This window comes from Cololabis saira, chromosome 20, assembly GCF_033807715.1.
Source record: "Cololabis saira isolate AMF1-May2022 chromosome 20, fColSai1.1, whole genome shotgun sequence".
NCBI classification, from domain to species: Eukaryota; Metazoa; Chordata; class Actinopteri; order Beloniformes; family Belonidae; genus Cololabis; species Cololabis saira.
This window is the reverse complement of record NC_084606.1, coordinates 27,809,597-27,828,804: the sequence shown is the minus strand read 5'-3', so window position 1 is coordinate 27,828,804 and position 19,208 is coordinate 27,809,597. Positions and strand designations below refer to the sequence as shown.

General features: G+C 43.2%; 1 protein-coding gene across 9 annotated transcripts in view; it reads left to right on the top strand.

The window, feature by feature from the left end:
• Positions 1 to 1,129: 1,129 nt before the first annotated feature.
• Positions 1,130 to 19,208, top strand: part of LOC133420633 (protein phosphatase 3 catalytic subunit alpha) — a 96,662-nt gene continuing 78,583 nt past the window's right edge. For all 9 annotated transcript variants that reach the window (XM_061710377.1, XM_061710375.1, XM_061710376.1 and 6 more), the window contains exon 1: positions 1,130 to 1,394. In XM_061710377.1, the coding sequence (XP_061566361.1) occupies positions 1,334 to 1,394 (61 nt within the window). In that variant the 5' untranslated portion in view covers positions 1,130 to 1,333. The remainder of the gene's footprint in view (positions 1,395 to 19,208) is intronic.

Here is a 19,208-nt window from a genome sequence, read left to right as displayed (position 1 = left end):
AATGAGGGGGCACCAAATCAAATGACTAACTGGATCATATATGTCATATTTTGTCATTTTCTCTCTATATTTGCTGGAAGAGGAGCAAACAGGTACAGCAGTAACCAATGATATAATAAAAATAAATGAAAATAATAATAATAATAATAATAATAATAATAATAATAATAATAATAATAATAATAATAAAATAAAAAGAATTGTGTTTGAGTGAGTGTGCTGTTCCCTACCTTCACATCAGCTCATTCAGTAGGTCTGTTTGATTGTTTAGTCATATGCTGTAATAGTTTTGCCTGTAGTCCTCAGACAGGCCATGGATGATGATAGAAATGATGCTAGTTAACATGTGGTGTTACAGTACATTGGCATGTGAGTTGCATCCTGATTGGAGCATCAGTGTAGTATGGCCTCTGTAGACTCACGTCTATCTGTGGTGTTACTCTTAGTTGGTTGTTTGTCTTACATTTATTTGTAGTATAAGTGTTGAGCATGTACTTCAGCAATACGTTCATGTAAATCTATGGTCTTTATAACCATAGTACATTTCCCTTTTTTACTATAAAATGTGGGAGGAGGGGGATACTTCAAGTGTGCTCACCCTGGGGAACCACACTGAGTTAATACAGGTCTGAGTATGTTGTATCACCCTGGTAATAGATACTTTTATTACTCCTACTTTTTGCGTCATTATTTTTTATTTTTTTTTTACTTTATTTTTATTTTATTTGGTTTGTTTGTACATTTTTTTTCTTCTTCTGGGATCCGATGATGTATTATACTGTATTTCAAGTACATTTTTAAAGAAATCAAACATGTATCTACGATTTTTTTCCCATTTGATTAACCAATAAAATATTATACGCTTACAAAACCTCAAATATATTCTGGTTTTCCACTTTGACGTTGGATTCATCTTTTTCCCCCCTCATTTAAAAGTTTATTACAGGTAATTCACACTAGTTTGTAACGAATGCGCACGGACACGCCCCCTCTCATAGAAGTGAATGCGGCGTCACGGGGGGGCGGGGCTTCGCCCTCGACCAATAGGAGGCGCGGATCGCCGCGGAGGGGCGGGAGTTGTGGAGTCATCAGGGTTGAGTGGTCTGCGCTGGATACAGTAACAGTAAATCAGACAGCAGCTCCTGCAGCTCTGCAGCTCCAGCGGTGAAATTTTAACCCTCTTGCAAGTATTTTTGGCCGCTGAGGGGACCGAGTGAGATCACTGCGGGTCTCTTTCCTCGGATAGACTCGAGAGCTGGTTCGGCAGGAGCGACGCAGGGACAGGTTTCAGTCTCGTTTCTGCTGCATCTTCATTTTTACAATCACACTGGAAATGTCCGAAAACAAGCCGAATGATGAGCCGAAGTTATCCACGACGGACAGGGTGGTGAAATGTAAGTGTGCATTTCCTTGTCACGCCGAAATGAAACGCAAGCCGTGTTTAAAAAATAAAAAAATAAATAAAAAAAAAAAAGCATCAAATGTGACCGAAATGTGTTGAGTGTCCGCGGAGGAAGAAGGGTGTTAACCGAGCTGTGACAGCAGCTGTAAACTAGGAAGTGGGGGTTTAACTTCAGCAAGAAATCTCCCCCTGCGTGCATGTGAGGCGTCATGCACGCTCCCGTGTGCAGATGTTATATTCATATACGCTGCACAGCTGTACAGTGTGCATGCACACATTGCACAAGCATTGCAACTAACACCCAGGGCGGGTTTACCCTCATTGTGCATGCATGTTTTTCTGTTTTCACCATTGCACAATACTACTTGATGTCGTCTCTTTTTTTGTTGTTTTTTTTTCTTGTAATGTCACAACTGGGAGTGCTTTCCACCACATGGGGTGCCTCTTCCTGCCTTCTGTGTTTACAGGTCTGACATTCCACCTTTGCAGTCTGCCATAAAAAAATGCAACAAAGATCATAATCGAGTCGACCTTACCCCGGAAAAGGAGCATTGTGCAGTTTGCCCAGTTTGCCCACTTTCTTTTCATGCATTTCTTAAAAGGCAGTGCACTTAAGTTGCAGTGTTTTGTTGTTTTTCTTCATTTAAATAGAAGCAATTACTGAGCCATTAAACGTGAAGCTTTTTTTCTTCTGAGCTGTGTGCACAGAATGTGTCAACTCGTGCATTTTGTGTTTGATCCAGCACCAGTTGCAATCAATATCGTCTCCAGCTGCAGCAGTGCACATCACAAACACAGGCATGTGCAGGGATCGCGGCGTGCAGCAGCCCATGAAGGGATTGCTGAGTGATATTACTCTGCAACAGCCGTCCATTAGAGTTATTAGATCATCTGTGATCATTAACCAAAATTTTGTAAAAGACATCAGACAAGTCACTGATCCAGTCCTCAATGGACCGTGACTGAAATAATTGACCATGCTCTTGTGTATCAAAGCCCCTGCTCCATCACAGATAGGTTGGAAAAATCTTTCAACAAAACAACTGTGACAGTTTCGTATGAAGTAGCAGAGAAAAAAGCCAGTTGTGTTATAGTTTTGCCTGGAAAACTGGGGGAGTGAAAGTTAAGAGAGTCGCCGCATGTCTTGGGTGCTTTTGTGATGAATATTTTAAAAGATCATACCCCTACAGCCTCCACCAACTTGACGGCTTATGAAAAATGGATATGACAAGGCAGGGCTGGAAAGAAATGTAACAATATCATGGGGATGGTCCTGGAGGTGATTTTCCTCCGTCACTCGGCTGAGATGCCATCGACTCGCACGTCTCAATACCGTATTTCCAGCTCCCTCACTTCTCTGCAGAGCGAAGGCCTGAAATGGTCTCAATCTGGTTGAAATGTATCGATTACACATCAGAGCGGACGTCGGGCGACGTGAGAGTCCGGGTTTGAAATGGTTTTCGTTTCAGACGTGATGCTAAGATTGTGGTAATTTAACTCGTATTTCATTTGCTGACTTTGAAGAAGCCAGTGTTTTGGTAATGCGTCCGTATTGTGACAACAGACGCGGACTGTGTACAAAGCACCTCTTAGAAATAACTGCAGGGCATCGGTGTGAGGTAATTTGTTTTCAGCTGCCAGCTTCGCCATGCTACAAGGTGTCAGTCCACCTTATCATAAGTGCTTTGCAGCCACCTGTTTTCAAAGTGCATTATCACAACAACGCTCCTGAAAGCCACTGCTGCACAATAATTATTCATAAAACTTAATCAGCTCAGGCAGGAGAAGCTGCAAAATGTGCTTAATGTCTTCATGCCGGGAGTTTATTCCAATGTTTAACACTTAAGTTCAATACATTTTATGACCTCATTGCAAATTAATGTTTTTGCACAGAATTCCCGCTCATTGGTGGACCTTTGTAGCTGCTTTGCGTTTATTATTTCAAAGACATGATCATTCTTTCCACTATTGATGGATTAGTAATATATTTTCAATCTGTTGTATTTGAGTTTTCAAGTACAACAGGTTGAAATCCTGTTGTAAACTCATAAGCTGAGTTTATATGTATATATATTTATATATAGTTGTATTGTTTCCACCCTTTGCAACAAATAAAACAAATAGTTGGTAATTGCGGTTGCCATGGTGCAGTCATGACAGCCGCAGCGCTCTGAAGCAGAGCGAGCTCCGTAATGGTGTTTTTCCGTCGCCGGCTGAGAAGCAGGGCCTCTGTGCCCCCGATGGTGCGCCGGGTCCTTTTCTGCGAGTCGGGATGGATAACATCTGACATTTGACTTTTGAGAAGAGGCCCCCATGCTCAGACATGCGTGGGCTGGAGAGGCCGCGGTGGTGACAGCGGCGCAATGCCAGCCACTGATCCCAGCTGGATAGCCAAGTCATTTATAGAACAGAACATTAAGTAATGCCACATAGTTAAACCTCTCCTTACATGTGATCACCTGCATGCAGACCTGCTTCATGCTCAGAAGTCAACATGTGTGCTTTTATTTTGTCAGCAGGTGCAAACGCGGCGCCTTGCAGAGGCTTAAAAGCACCAGTGGGGAGGAGTTTTCCTTTAGGCATGTTAGTTCTGTATAATATTCCTCATTAGCATTCATAAACCTTGTCATTAAGTTTATTTGCATGGGAATATGATCGCCGAGGGAGCATTAGGTGATTCGTAATGACTGCCGAGGCTGTTTATGATTTGAATCTGTAAAATCTCTTTCGAAATTGTCTGATGTAGTTGGAGCTGCCGAGCAAACTGAAACCGTCCTTGATTTGTTTTTGGCCCACAGTTTCCTCTTTTGCTAAACATTCAATTTTAATTACGAGGCAGCAGCGTTTGCCGCTCTGTGGGATGAAGGCAAAGCAAATCAATGGCATCAAACTGTCTTTCCCTTCTCTGAGATGCAACACGTCGAGGTGGCTGCCGTTCACTCTGGCAGCCTGGTCGAGTTTGCATTTTCTTGACAGGAAGAAACTGTACATACTCATTTTGTACGGTTTGTTTTTGAGCTCATGAATATAATCAATCTTCGTAAGAATGACTTGACAGTCTGATTCTGTGTTGGCAGCTTCTTGACTTCACAGTCTTTACTTCACAGCGGCGAGTGGAAAAAGAGGCATTGAATGCAGCTGCTATATTATTATTATTTTGCACGTTATTTACAACTCTGTCTTTTGGGGGAATTCACAAAAGGGGATTTATACGCTTTGGGGGAGTATTATACTATTTGTGACCCCAGCTACAGGTATGCTCTCCGATATTCATATCTGAGATTGGATTTTGTTGCTGTGCTCCAACGTGAGGCTTCTTTACTTCTTCACTTTGCACAGTGATGTAATTCGTTGTTGCTCTTCTGTTTCTCTGCTCTCCTCTGATAACGCCGTCGGAAACAGTCTTTCTTTTTGATGCTCGTGCTCCTCTCGTCTCCATGGTGTCGCGCAGTTAACCATTTATTTAAACACACTCGCAGTCCCCTTTGAAATAAGCCTCATTATTCATGATGTTTCATTTACGCCGAATTTTGGATCCAGTTTTTTTTTGTTCATTTTTCCTAATTGTTTACATTTCTGTTGATCTGTCTTTTAGTGCAAACAAATTCACAGTTTGCCAAAATGGTCCCACACTTTTAAGGGAAGACTGCTGCGGATGAGATGAAAGTCTTTTGACAGCTAATGAGCTCGACTGAATTGGCAGAGACGAGACTTCTCCTCGCCGGTCTGAGCTCGCAGATGAAGCAGCCGCTCTCCTGCCTCAGCTGCTGCTGCAGCAACGGGAGGCAGCTTCTCCTTCACCTCGTGTCGCCTGGCTTGTATCTTGTTGCCGCCGGCACAGCTGATCTCCGTTCAGATGCAGGCGGTGACCGGCCAGGTGTACTTTTGCCCTCTCGGTTGTGTGGGTTCAGGTGTAGAAGTGCGCTGCTCGTAAAGCGTCAACTCCCCCCCCCCTGCTGCGGGGCTGCAGCCCCGGACGGTTAGGCCTAATAACATCTGTGCTTCAAGTTAATGCCAATTAAACCTGTCTGTAAAACATTAACGAGGGATGCTGCGAGAGTACCTGGAGCTTGTTGTCTTGATCAGAGGCAAAGCAGGCTCACAAAGCAGTCTGCTCTGGAAGCTTTCTCTTTTCTTTTTTCATCTCTATATTAAGGCGTTATTAATGATATTGGTGGAAACATGCAACCTTTTCCGCTTTCACAGTTATCTGCAATACCTGCAGCCCCTAGCTAAAAGTTGAGCCGCCGTGTTTTGCAAAAAGAACATGCACTTTCCCGTAGTTTTGTATGGTGTGAATTCATGTGTGTTTTGCAATGCTAAAGCTGTTTGGAGCTGTTTTTGCATTTAAGAAGAGACTCAATTAGAGTCTGGAGCTGCTTTGACAATTGATCTGATGTAACGACGAAGACATTTAAATGGCAGACTGATCCAGTGGTACTTGAAGTCTTTCCAAAAGAAAAATTATCAAGAAAATTCTTAGTTATCCGACCTCAGACTTGGATTTAGGTTGACTGCTCAAAGCCGTGCTTTAAAACTTTCCTTATTCTGATAAAAAAAGTCTTCAAAGGTGCCATCTCCCTATTTGCTGAGTTTCTGGTGCTGGTGGAGCTGGTCGGGTTGGCGGGGGCAGCATCTTTTCATTGTTGTCCAGTCATACTTGGAAAGCGAAACATCAAGTGTAAAGGAGGAAAAGCAAGCAGGCCTGACATGTATCTTCTTGTCTGATGTAGTCTGACGTACTCCTCTGAATGTTTATGATAACTGAGCACCGCGTCATGACGTTTGAGGGAAGACCTGACCTATCTTTGTTATGATCCGTTTTTCAGCTGTGCCGCCTGTGGTATTTTGAGCCTGAGCAAGCGCACCTTTACCGCCTGTTAGATTAAAGAGGAATTAGGCTCTGTTGTGGATTTAGGGCAGAGGAAAGCACTGGATTTGGACAGATTAGGCTCCATATAGTGGGATAAAGGCGGCTCTTCAAAGAGGTTGTAATCTGACGCCGTGCATTAGCTGTTGCTCTTGCTAATTCACATGAACAAATGGATGTTGGGTCTTGATAAAGGAAAAGAGGGAAAACTTTTTGCCTAGTGTGGATTGCTTTTGATTATTGCTAATCTTGTGTGTATATTTTAGGCATTTGCAAGCTTTTGAACTCGTATTGTTCATTTATTTGAACCATTACATGTTTGCCAGCAGCAGTTTTTGCGGCGCATATGTCGATGGGAGGTTTTTTCACCCTTGCTTTGTACTATTGTGACTGCCAGAAGGTGGCTTATGAGCACCACATGTGCCACATTTTCCTCTTTTACTTAGGAGCAAACACGAAAAGGCCGCTCCTGATTGCCAAGACCCACAGTGGCCATCCGCGAATAATAGATCATAATGTTGCGCTATTGTACTCGGTGACAATCAGCCTGCGTATAAACAAACTCAACATTTCCCCCCATTTCATGGCCTGCAGACACCAAGACATCATGAAATTGTGAGCTACACCGGGTAACAAAAGCCATTTGGAGCAGAGGCAGGAGTTTGTCATTAGATAGCTGTCTGGACCCGGTCACACAGCACAGTCACAAATCAATCAATACGGTGTCTACAACACATGTAACTACATGTTGGGTACCCAGTGCACTGGCAGTTGTCGGGGGGGGGGGGGGCAGGCTAACCCAGTGAACTGAGAGCGGTGGAGTTGCTAGGTTATATTATAGGCCAGTAGAGTAGTCACTTCACCTCCCACTCAGAGGGCTGAACACGGACGGGCTGCAGCGATTTTTCTGGATATAGATTCAGAGATTCAGAGTGCAGCTACGTCCGTGCACTCATGCATGCATGCATGGATGCATGCATGGGTGCACACGGACTCATGCATGGGTCACTTTTAATTAATTGAAATGAGGAGGTTTTTGGAAGAACTCAGTAAAACATCTGTTATGGGATTGTTTGCCAGATGCTGTTTAGCGAAATCTGGGAGGAAGTGCTTTGTCAGCGGCTGGCTTAGAACAACTCAATTCAATTAAAAACTCATTGGATGATGAGTTGTTTCAGGAAGAGTGTGTATGTGCATGTCTGTGTGTGTGTGTGTGTGTGTGTGTTTGTATAATTTAAGTTACATTTCAAGTTTTAAATGTATCCAAAGTAATAAAAAGTGAAGTCTAATAGTAAAAAATGTTGATAACAGCAACTCACGAGATAGAAATGAACAGTATTTAATTGGTAAACACTTGTCAAGATAGGAAGTGTGTGGGTGAACGAGTTGGCAGGATCTTTTTTTTTACATGGCTGATTTAACCACATTGAGAATTTTATATTAAGTCAGGTCAAAAATCCACACAAATAAACGTGATTGACAGAGTATAACCACCGCGGAGTCGAAGCCTGCTGTTTTCTTCTGCATAAACTCAACCCAAATCCAAATATGTGATGTTTAGGAGAAAAAAAAAGCTATATGTGAAAACACTAGTCGTGTAACGTGTTGGCCTCAGTTTTGAAGCGGGGAATACATTCCTGCTTTCTAAGTCGCAGCTTCCTGTTTTGAGACGAGCCCCTGCGTGCTTCTGTGGGACGGACGTAAACAAAGACCTGCTGCCGGTTCACCTGCGTGTTGCTCATATTTAGGTTGGGGCAAAGGGAGGAAGTCGTCCCACTACAGGAGGTGGGATATTTCCTACCTGTCTCATCAGTTTGATGCACCTGTGAGGGAGCTGGTTGTGATTGCTGCTCATTCACTTATGGTGATGATGTAAAAATGACATCTTCCTATAAAGAACAGATGCAGCTCTCTTTTTTTTTTTTAAATTTCTCTTGGTACATGTGGACAATAAACAACTCGTAGTCTACATTTAGGGTTTATGGGTAAAGCGAGTCTTTGGCTATGAGGAAGTGTGTTTTTAGTGCACCGAAGTACGGGCCAGTGGCACAAGCTTACAGAACAACTCCCAAAAAAGTAAAAGTCTTCCAAAACCACTTCACCCACTGGAACGAATCCTGGACACGAGAACCAGCGAGGCCTAATTTCCTCATTTCATCCAATGCGGTTCAATCATTACTGAAATCTTTCTTTTTTCCCTCTCTAATGTGTCTGATAAAGCCAATTGGCCACCGTAACAAGATTTCGCAGCGAAAGTCACAGTCGCCGTCAGGGCATTGCTCCGCACTCCTCTGCAGGTTTGTTTTGGCGGGAGTTTGGTTTGGCGGATCGCTGAAGCATAGACAGTAGGAGCAGCGAATCTGGCACGAAGACTGCGCATTCAGACATGTTGCACCAAGTGGTTTCTGGCCAGCGACCGGCTTCAGCCCTTGAAATGCACTTTGAAATTTTCCAGGGCAGGATTCATCGCTTTTGACTCGGTATTAGTGAAGTGAGTCTTTATGGATATCTCGCGTTCCAGTTGGTATTTATTTACGGCAAGTGATGGGCACGACCTCCATGTCTACAACTATCAAATAATTTGATTTAATTAAAAGAATTACAAAACATAAACAGCCAGTTTAACCCTTTAACTGCTCTCTTTGCTCTCATATGTCAGGCCAACATGACACGTTTGAAATGAGTCAGTTTTACACGAAGCATCTGTAGACATGAGATGCAAATTTGTGGAGCATTTCCAACTGACTTCCTGCGGAGATAACGAGGCCGTATGGATGCTGTACTACATGGATCCTCCGGAGCATTTTACCGGTCCGCACCATTAATCACAGTAGTTGCTGTGTCACACTCTCGGATCATCATAGCCAGGTATTTTTTCAGTGTGATGTGAACATAAAGATATACAGTTCTGCCTTTTTTTTGTGCTTGTGTCGTCGCTCCTGAGGACGCGAGGATGCCGCGTGGAGGGAAATCTCCTCTGTGGGAGTGCATACATGCAGAGAAAGTTTGGGCCCAGTCTTCCTATATTTGAAAACATCTGCAGTGATGGAACGATTAGGAACAGAAATCTGTGATTTTTCCTGAACGTGAGATGATGTAACGAGAGACAGTCACCGCTCTGTGCCGAGGGAGCAGCTCGCAAGGCTGCTGAGAGGAGTAGACTTAGGTGTTGCTACGTTTAGCGTTATGTGCTTTTTTTTTTTTTTAAAGAAAAGGGAAAAAAGAGCTTGCAAGAGAGGGGAGAAGTTGGGAGCGAGTCTGCAGCGCTCAGACACAAAGGGAGGGTGGGGGTGGGGCTGTGTGGTGAGTAATGGAGTAGAAATTTATAGAAGAAGCAGGTCATCTGACGCAACTTCAAACTATATTGACACAGTTTTGTCTTTTTTATTGCACATTCATCACTTGGTATACTTCCTGTTTCCTGTTTTTTTTTTTTTTTTTAGTTATCACTTCATTTCAGTTGCAGGAAAGTAGTTATTTTTAATTAACAGACCAATCGATCAGCGTCATTAACCCTAGGGATGAGAACTAAAGCATGTTGGTGGCTCTCCGAATAATCTAATTTAGCATTTTAAGAGATTTAGACAAGTGTTCATACTCTGATCTGAATGAGCCTTTTATTAGTAAGTTGTTGGTTTTTTTTTAGTAACAGATGGGTAAATAAGCCAGTTATAAGCCACGGAGGTTTATTGACCTGATGATCCTGTTTGGAGAGTGAGTTATCTTTTCTTTCAGGTGTCATCGGCTTTACTCCCCAAAATACCCCGAGTGTGTGGACGAAACAGAAACTCCAGCTAAATAAATACAGCTGGAGGTGAGCTGAAGCCTCAAGGTTTATTTGCACACTTTCACATGTGTTAATTATAGACTCACCTGGCTGAAAAAAATAGTACTCTCTCCTTCCACTCGCTGGTAATTTTGGCGTCCGCTGACTCGCGACCCGATGAAAGACGCTTCAATGCTGCCCCGCGGTTGTCCTGACAGGATGTTGCCTCGGGACATCGGGATTTCTGATGACACGTGGCGGTGCTTCCTGACATTGGGTGACATGCTCCTCATCTATTATGGGGTATTATTAACTATAAATGACTTGGAGCACGCTATAAAAAACAATAAGGGAGTCTCTAGAGGCAGCGTTGTGACTGTGGGGCTGATGCATTGGTCAGGAAGTTGAAGGTTGGCCAACTGTAGAGGTTGCATCTGTTTGTTTCCCCCCCGGCCTTCTGCCGTCCCGTTAATCGGCCCCCCGAGCGCACGCCGGAGTTTCCTCTGGGGATACTCTTTTCCCACTTGCAAAACTAATTTATCTTGCTCAGTTTTAAATGGGCAAGTTAAATTTAATCTGAACAGGAGCTTTTCACCATTGACTGCAGCTCGCCTGGAATCCTGGACGCCGGCCGCCGCAGTTGCCCTGTCGAGTCACGCGCAATTATAGTGCAAACTGATACCCCATCAATCTGGGCTCGCAGTGAGGCTCTGCTAGCAAGATTGGAGAGGAGGTCTGTGTCCCATGGCTCTAATTGATTTTGTGTTTGTCCATAGTCCCCAGGAAAGCCATACATTACTGCGGCCAGTCGTTTGCCCCCACTGATATATAGACCACTAAAAGAGTAGGGAGGAAAGGAGAGTGGGCTTCCTATCTATGATCATTCTTTGTTTGGTTTTACTGATAACGAGGCTGAGGTGATTGATTGTGGTGCCATCTCTCACCTATGTCTGTTTGCATATTTTTCTGTTGATGACTGGTTTTTAGCAAAGTCCAGAGATTCCTCTGCCCAGCAGAATTTAATAAATCTGGGTTTAGAGTTGGAGCTTTGGCAAAGGGAGATTTAATTAGATGGTTTTGTGGATCGGATGGTTGCAGTAGACTCCTGCCCACCCACAACCATGTGCAGGATGAAGTGGGTGTAAAAACTGTGTATGCACTCCACGTTTTAACAATCTGAGGAAAAACGGACTCATAAAACTATGGGAGGAATGTTGATATTCCAGTCTCTGGAAAACCTCTTGCATTGTGATGCACCGATATAGCTGCTGGAACAACTGGAATTAGCACATTTATTTATTTTATCCAGTGCTTGCATGAGTCAGAAGAATTACACACATATATATATATATATATATATATATATATATATATATATATATATATATATATATATATATATATCAGGATGGGTTCATGGTAATAATGACAGAAATTATTACATTTGTACCGTCGAGTGACTGTCGTGCAAAACTACCCCCCTGTGAATCGAGGAGACAGAAAGTTTGCTGTTTGTTGTTGTCTTTTGACTAACTTTCAGTGATAGTTACAGATTTTACAGTCTGACTCTGCACCCGTCTGCAAATGCACCAACGCTGCTTGTTCACATGAGCACATTGATGAATGCAGAATTTAGTTTGTGTTTCGATTGCAACCACATTGGTGTTGCCACATAACCAAGATATATGTTTATAAAAGTAAAGTCAGGCTAATAAAGAGTTGATTGTATTTGTAAAAATAACTGCAGACAACAAGCTCCATCTTGTATTTTGTTTAGTCGTCCAGGGCGAGTGAACGGCGTCGATGTCGGTGCGCTTTGGCATAAATGTGCAAGACGTCTCTGCAGAATGAAACACGAAGCAGAGCGGCTCTCTGTCACCTAAGTTCAAGTAGGATGTACTGCTCATCATTTTCTGTGTGCAAGAAGTTCTTTGCAATAACGTGAAGCCTCTGGGATTTGTCTGAGTCGGAGAAGGAACGGTGTTTGAGAGCGTTAGAATATTCAGTGCTTTATTATGAATTTTCAATCAAAGAAATCTCTACATCTTTGTTCTTTACCTGATGTAGTTGTTTTATATCTACTTCTACCTCTAAGATGGTTGTTTTAATATAATCTTCAGATTCCAGTCCTACACCCACATGGGCGCTCTTGCTGCCTGTCATCGTACTTGGCAGCACCTTTTGTTACTTTTCTACATCATACAAACTTTTTAATGTTAGTGCCTTGAACTAGAGTTTGTCTGCGAACGACGTCTTTCTCAGCTTTCTTACCGAGGGCCCGCCGGTTCCTCCACTCAGCCCATTTCTCTATCTTGTAAAAGTGCGAGACATAGCGAACGAAGGCCGTTATTTTCTTTTCCACTGGTTCAGCTGTTTTCTGTATCAGTGGTGTATCCCGGCTACTCCCAGATAACATTATTTTCTACTTCTGTCTTTATTAATTTGTAGCTGTAGCTCTCCCCGGCTTTGGACCGCAGTCCCTCTTCAAGGCTGTCACGCGTCCTTCATCCAGCATTTCTTTTCATTCCCTTTCGCACACTCGCTTTGCTCGAGGCATGTTGTAAGACCGAAAACACCCATGATGCTTCAGGGCCGTCTCCCTGTATAGAAAGTAATCCGATCCCCCCGGGAGGAATGTGGCAAGCATCGGGGATGGCCAAATCGAGGTTCAAATCAGCCGCTCGACCGACAGACGGCATATCTCCCAGTGGTTTTGAGATAGCTCTTATTGGAAGAATGAAATCAGTTCAGGATTTATCTCCTCCGGGAGCGTATTCAATGGCTATTTTTAATCTCGAAACGCTTCTTGACAGTAGCGCCGTCAAACAATAGTTGTAACTGTGTTTAACATTCGTGGAGTACTGTCTGTTTTGCAGCCAGCAGTTAAAAGGGCAGGGACGTCTGTTCAGCTTGACAGATGGCGTATGCAGCACAGAGCTATGCTGTTCCTCAGCGCTGGGCTGCAGCGCTGCATGTGATGTCTTTAAAAAGCTTGTTTGCTTTGGATGAAAGTAAATATAGTGTGTTTGAGAGAGCGCGATAGCTCCGAAGCCGTACCCAGGATATGGTTATCTTCATTTCGCTGTCTGAGAAGGTCATTATTTTTTAAATTTCCAGTCCCTGCATGTAAACATTGGGATTATTCACGACGAGCTCCTCTGAAAAAAGGTACACGAGGAATTGGGAAAACCTCCTCCCCCCTGTCAGGTCTCCAAGATGCTAGTGAAGTGCAGTAAATGAGAGTCAGGACGCCCCTCAGGCAGTCAAGCTGTCAAATGAATGACCTGTCCTCAAGAACACGTGATCCTTGTTGCAGGCGCGTCGGTCCTGCAGAGATCAGGGCATCGCCACTCAACCCCCAGTCCTACAAAAGGCCTCTGGCCTGTAGCCGGAGCGCTCATATTTGATTGAACGCCGGACCGCGGAGAAGGCTTTCGGATGAGATGCTTTAACTGCATTTAATCTTCGGGACTGCTAGTAAAGCCCAGACAGATGGCGCATTCAGCGTAATACTCCGCTAGTGAATTTTTGAGAGCGCTTTCTCTGCAATACGTGGGTCAGGCTGGCAGCAGAGACGGATGATTTACTTCACAGTCACCTCGAGCCGGGGAAGCTTGCATAATAACCGCTTCTTCAGGGTCTCCCTGGGTTCCTCCTGGTGCATTGGGCTCCTCCGGAGGGCTGGCGAGACGAGATATAAGTATGTAGTCGGTAATATTCCTCGCTGACTCAGAATTCCTTTAGTCTGCGGGGAAGTAATTCCTTTGTTGCTCACCCAAACCTCCAGTCCCAGCTTTTCTGTTTTTCTTTACTTTCTTGGCAGCCAGGTACCCCTGCTGGCAGGAGAACCTGCTACACCCCCACACTCGTGGCCTAGAAAACAGAGATGTACTTTAGGGATGGGCGTGGGTAAGGGGAGGGAGGGATGGGGGGGGGGGGTGAACTCTTAGGGGCCTTGTTGTCTTGGCAAGGTGGTGGGAGGAGGTGGCTGGCTGCGCCATCCTATTGCCTCACCACCTGTCCTTCGAAAAAGGCTCGGCCAGTTTGCCAGAAACGAAAATTTCAACCGTGGATCCTCAGAATCAGGTGTTACAATGCTAGACACGGCTCATTATTCTTTAACATTGAAGCCTTATTTATGCAGTCATTTAAGTCAGTTTTGACCCAATCTAGTTCATCATTCACCCCGTGATGAAATAGCAATCCAAATGCTGGATTTAGCTATTCTTTTATGGTTGTGAGGGTTTTCCCAGGTCTCCAGACCATTGTGATAATTGGCAGTGGTGTTTTTTCATTTTCGAGTCTTGCAGGTAAGCTCGCTTGCATAGAAGTGTGGGGGCGGGTGTTAATTAATAATACAGCGTGTTATCTCCACTTTAGACTGTGCTTTTATTTGGGTCAGTGGGAGGAACGCTTTACTAAGAAACAGGTTCAAAATATTCATATTAACAAGCTCTTAACAGTAAGACCGTCCAGGCTTTTTAGACTCCAAATATGCGCACACTGGTGCATCAAAAAAAAGGGCGGAGGTGGCAGTAGATCGTATTTAATAACTAATCGCAATCACAGATCTAGAGCTGCATATTTTCTAACAAAAAAGAACAGAGCTTAATCCCACATTCAAATGAGATTTTAATATTTATAGCGTCCTGTGAGCAACACAGCTGCTCTGGTCAATACAGGAAGCCTGGAAACAAGAATGCTGATGATGTGAATGTGTAAATTAGTAAACAGATCAATATCGTTGCCACATCGTTAAAATAAAGGCGCTTGGACGATTTATGAACATGCATTTTATCAAATTAATGTGCTGCCAGTGTTTTACAGCTTACATCGTCTATTACCAAATAAAGACCAACAATATAGACCTACCGTATAATGCCTAAAATTGTACTGTGATCTTAATTCGTTTTAAAAAGATGGATTTGGACATCGGTGTGAATTATGAAGACTTCATTTTTTTTAATTTGGTGTGTATAACACACTGCAGACACCTTTTTATAGTTTAGTGAATTAATGAAGTCAGAAAATAAATGTTACATTTAAATCTTTAAAGGTCAACAGGAACGAGCCTCGTAGTAATCGGCTCTTACTGAAGCTGCAAAAGAAATACTCTGCTGAGGAATTTTTACAATAAAGATGTTTCTCGGTGAAAGTCCCATTCAGTGGTTTCATTCTGAGACGGGAGGCAAAACAAACAACCCACACGGATCCTCAGGTGATGCTTTCACATATTTCTAAACTTAAGATGCTTTGGATTGCATCAGTTCTGCAGCCTTGGTTGCCACGGTGATGCTGAAAAACCCAGAGTTGAACCTCAAGTTAATCCTGTTTCACGGGGCAGCCCCCAGATGTGATTGGCTCCATTCAAGCAAGCGTTGTTGCAAATACACACCGGTCTCCACCCTCGTGTGTGTGTGTGTGTGTGTGTGTGTGTGTGTATGTGTGTGTGTGTATGTGTGTGTGTGTGTAGAAATTACTTTCTAGAAATGCCAAAATCGTGGCTGCCAGTTAGCCCTCCTTGGGAGGTGCGATCACGCCTGTACAGGCATATTATCTCAGAGGCAAGCTGTGAACGACTGCAGAAAACACTGAAGTCAGTCGGAGCTCCTGGCACGTTCCAGCATCTTTCTATTTATTTACATCCCATATTGTATCACCTTAGATAATAATTGAAAGTCAAGAGTGAGTACTTATTTGTAATCGGGGTTTTAAGCGGTTTATTTGTACCTCAGGTCCACTACTGCAAGTGTAAGACAAAGTTGACTCACTTGACCAGCCAGCAAGATTTTGTGGACGTTCCTTTCACAATAAAAGTCTCTTTCCATTACGAAGCTCGTACTATGTCGAGACGGTTGAAGCTAATATTTTTTGCAAGCTGAAATTTATGTTCAGCTGGATTGCATTGTTGTATGTGGTTGGAATTATTTATAAAGATGCAGGAAAGACGACTTGAATACGATTTTTGACAGTTTTACTGCAGCGAGCAGTGACACATGAAAACATTCAGCATTAAAAAAGGGGAACCAGGTGCAAAGTTTAGCAAAGTTTCCAACTCAGCTCAAGTTCTGGTCAGTGAATATTCGTCAGGGCTCGTGCTCCTGCAAAGCTCTTCACCCAAACTGCGGTGGGTTACAGTTGTATTTTTACTTGCCTGACATGTTATCATTATAGTATTGAGTTTCATGTGCTTAGCGAAGCTTTTGAAGTCAGACCTCTGATTTTGTGACAACAACTGCAACCCCAGCTGAAGTACTCGCTGCGGATCTGTGTCATGTCCAGCCACTCGTCTTGCATGTCATTGCACACTCAGGAAACCAGCCACCGACAAGAAGGCCTTGTGAAGTGGCTGCCGGCGTCCTGGCAGAGCGGCCCAGGGTTAGTGGGGACACATGTTCTCGATAGACCCGCGTCGTCAATCCCTGCCATTACAAGCTCCGGTTGACAGCATGATGGAGAGGGTTGGAGGACGCACACAAAGCTGGTCCTGTCAAGTGCAGGGCTGGGTTTTTGTCCAGCGCACAACCAAAACATGTCCACCGGTCCCGCCCTCCGCCGTCTGATCCTCTGAGGAAAATGTTCAAATTGGAGCTTTTACGACCTGTGAAAATGTCAAATCTGGACATCACAGACTTTAAGAGGTTATTCCAAGTGTCCAAGGATGACAGTTTACAATAATGAGTTTTCTGTCTTTGCTTTTTTTTTTTTTTTTTTTTAACTTTTTTTTAAACTTTTTTTAAGTTTTTATTTCAGTATCAGCAACATAATACAATCAAACATATCGTTTGCTTTCTTTTTTCAGTTTTACATCTGTACCCATGTTATACAAAGCTTGAATAAAAAAAATTTAAATAAAATGCAAGAGGGAAAAAAAAAAGTTAAATAATCAGAATAAATGGTAATTAACAACGAAATAGAAACAAAATAAAATCTATAAAAAAACAATATAGGAGCTGAAAAAAAAGAAAGTAATAAGGTAAGATAGGAAAAGAAAGATAGTTACATAACTAAGTGTTAGGGCTGTCTTTGCTTTTTAAGAAACAGCTGGAGGACAACCCACTTGTGCTCATATTTGTAGCGACTCGAGCCTATTCATCCGTGACAAACTTTCTACAAAAACCAGCACAGAGAAAAACGGATGATGAATTAGGTATCTGATGTTACGTCACGTCTCTTTAATGTTTGCATTTGAGAGCAGTACAAATAATAGAAATACCGGCAGCCATCTGGCCTGCAGCATGTACATGCATCTTTTGTGCACTGGGTAGAGCACCATTATGAAATTTAAGCTTGTCAATCAGCTGTTATAAAACGTAAAAGAATATGGAAATGTGACATTTTCTCGGTACCACTCAGCTGTTTTCACATGAGTGAAAGGAAATGATTTTGATTATTATGCAGGCACGATCATATTACTTCACATATATGCCATCAGTAATCATTGTGACAGGCGTGCATGCATGTTGCTCGCCTCCCGTTGCTTCGGTGCTGGCTCCTTCTCCAAGCAACAAGAGAAAAAAATAATCAAAGAAGGGGATAAATGAGGGATTAGAGAGATTAAATTTTCACTGGTTTGAACAATTATACGGGTAGCGTTCTCTCGGTGTCCAATTGCCAAGAAACAGCACTTAATACTAAATATGGGAGGAAAAACGCTGTCCGCTCCTACTGAAAGTAACTTAAAAAGATAAATGAAGCCATTAGTGTTTCCTATTGTTTCTACATCTGTATCACGTCATTACAGCAATCTTTCAGGCCCAGTCTGCAACACGGGATTACACAGGTTTATCTGGCTGCTGTGCGCCGCAGGTTCCCGTCCCTGAAATCACCTGCATGCAGCTCATCACGCCGCCGCGGCCCCCCGTCCTCCGGATCCATTCAGCCTCCTCCATTGTTCCGTCTTCGCTATGCTTCCAAAGCTGATTACAGCGACTTCTCTTATTAAAGCTAATCCTGTGTCGTGGCATTGTGGAGGAAGAGGAGGGTCGGGGGGGGGGTGTGTGTCTTCTTCAAGGCCTGTCAGAGCGGCGTTCAGACAATACCAGAGTGATATCGCCTCAGCAGACCTGGAAGTCCATAAGGGATTTGACTTTAACTGTTTTCTCTGTTCCCGCCGGTCTCTTGGCGCTCCACACCTTAGATGAACCGGTGTTGGAGCTTGTACTGCCTCTAATATTTCACTTCACTCACATCCATCCCTCCCTCCTTGAAGGGGTAACAATCTGTTTTTTTTCCCATTAATTATTTTCACTTTCATTGAGGGACAAAGATGTCACGGTTGTTGAGAAAAGCAACCGTGAGAAGCTTTACCCGGCAACTTCTTACGCTCTTAATGTCATATAGGAAAAATTCAGTCAAAAATATCGTGTTAAAAGTAGTGCACGAACCTTATTCATTTTTTTGTTACCCCTGATTATTTGCTGATGCCAATTCTGAGATTTATAGCATTTGTAATTTCATTTGCCAGTTCTTTTTGTCAAGATCAGCTGATAAATGACGGGTCCCACACGCTATCTTATGACTCTGATGAAGGCGAAAGGATCGCCGGAACATGTCAGGTGATTAAAAAAACCTAAATGATTTGTCTGACAAAAAGAACTAGCAAATGAAATTGTAATCCATAGACAAAATTAACTTTATTAAATCATATAGGATTAATAGCATAGCATTGCTATGCACCTATTTAGATGGTAACACCACTATAAGAGCATTCCCAACGAAGGCACGTTGTATCACCATATAAGTATAGAAACAAATCCATCCATCAGCAAAGTGATAAAAATTGAGAATTATGCCACAAACAAGTGTAATAGGTTGCTTTCTATACACTGGGCATTTTGCCTTGGAGAAGAAGTGATGGCTCTTTTACTGTGTCAGTGTTTAATGCAGCTCTGCAGACACTGAACTGACTTGACAGTCTGTCATCAGGGCCTGGCGTCTCATTCGCTGTGGTCAAAAAATGCTGTAAGAATTGTAAATCTGCAGGGACGTCCCATCAGTTGACGGCGAGGCAGGGAGAGGAGGCATTTAATAGATCTATAGATGCTCTCTTCTTTTTTTTTTTTTTTATTCATCCAGTTCGATGCATTTTTATGTCACTGATTTGATCTTTCGCTGCTCTCCCTGACTCACGCTCTCCACCCAGACCAGCTCCGAATGACTGTAGTCGC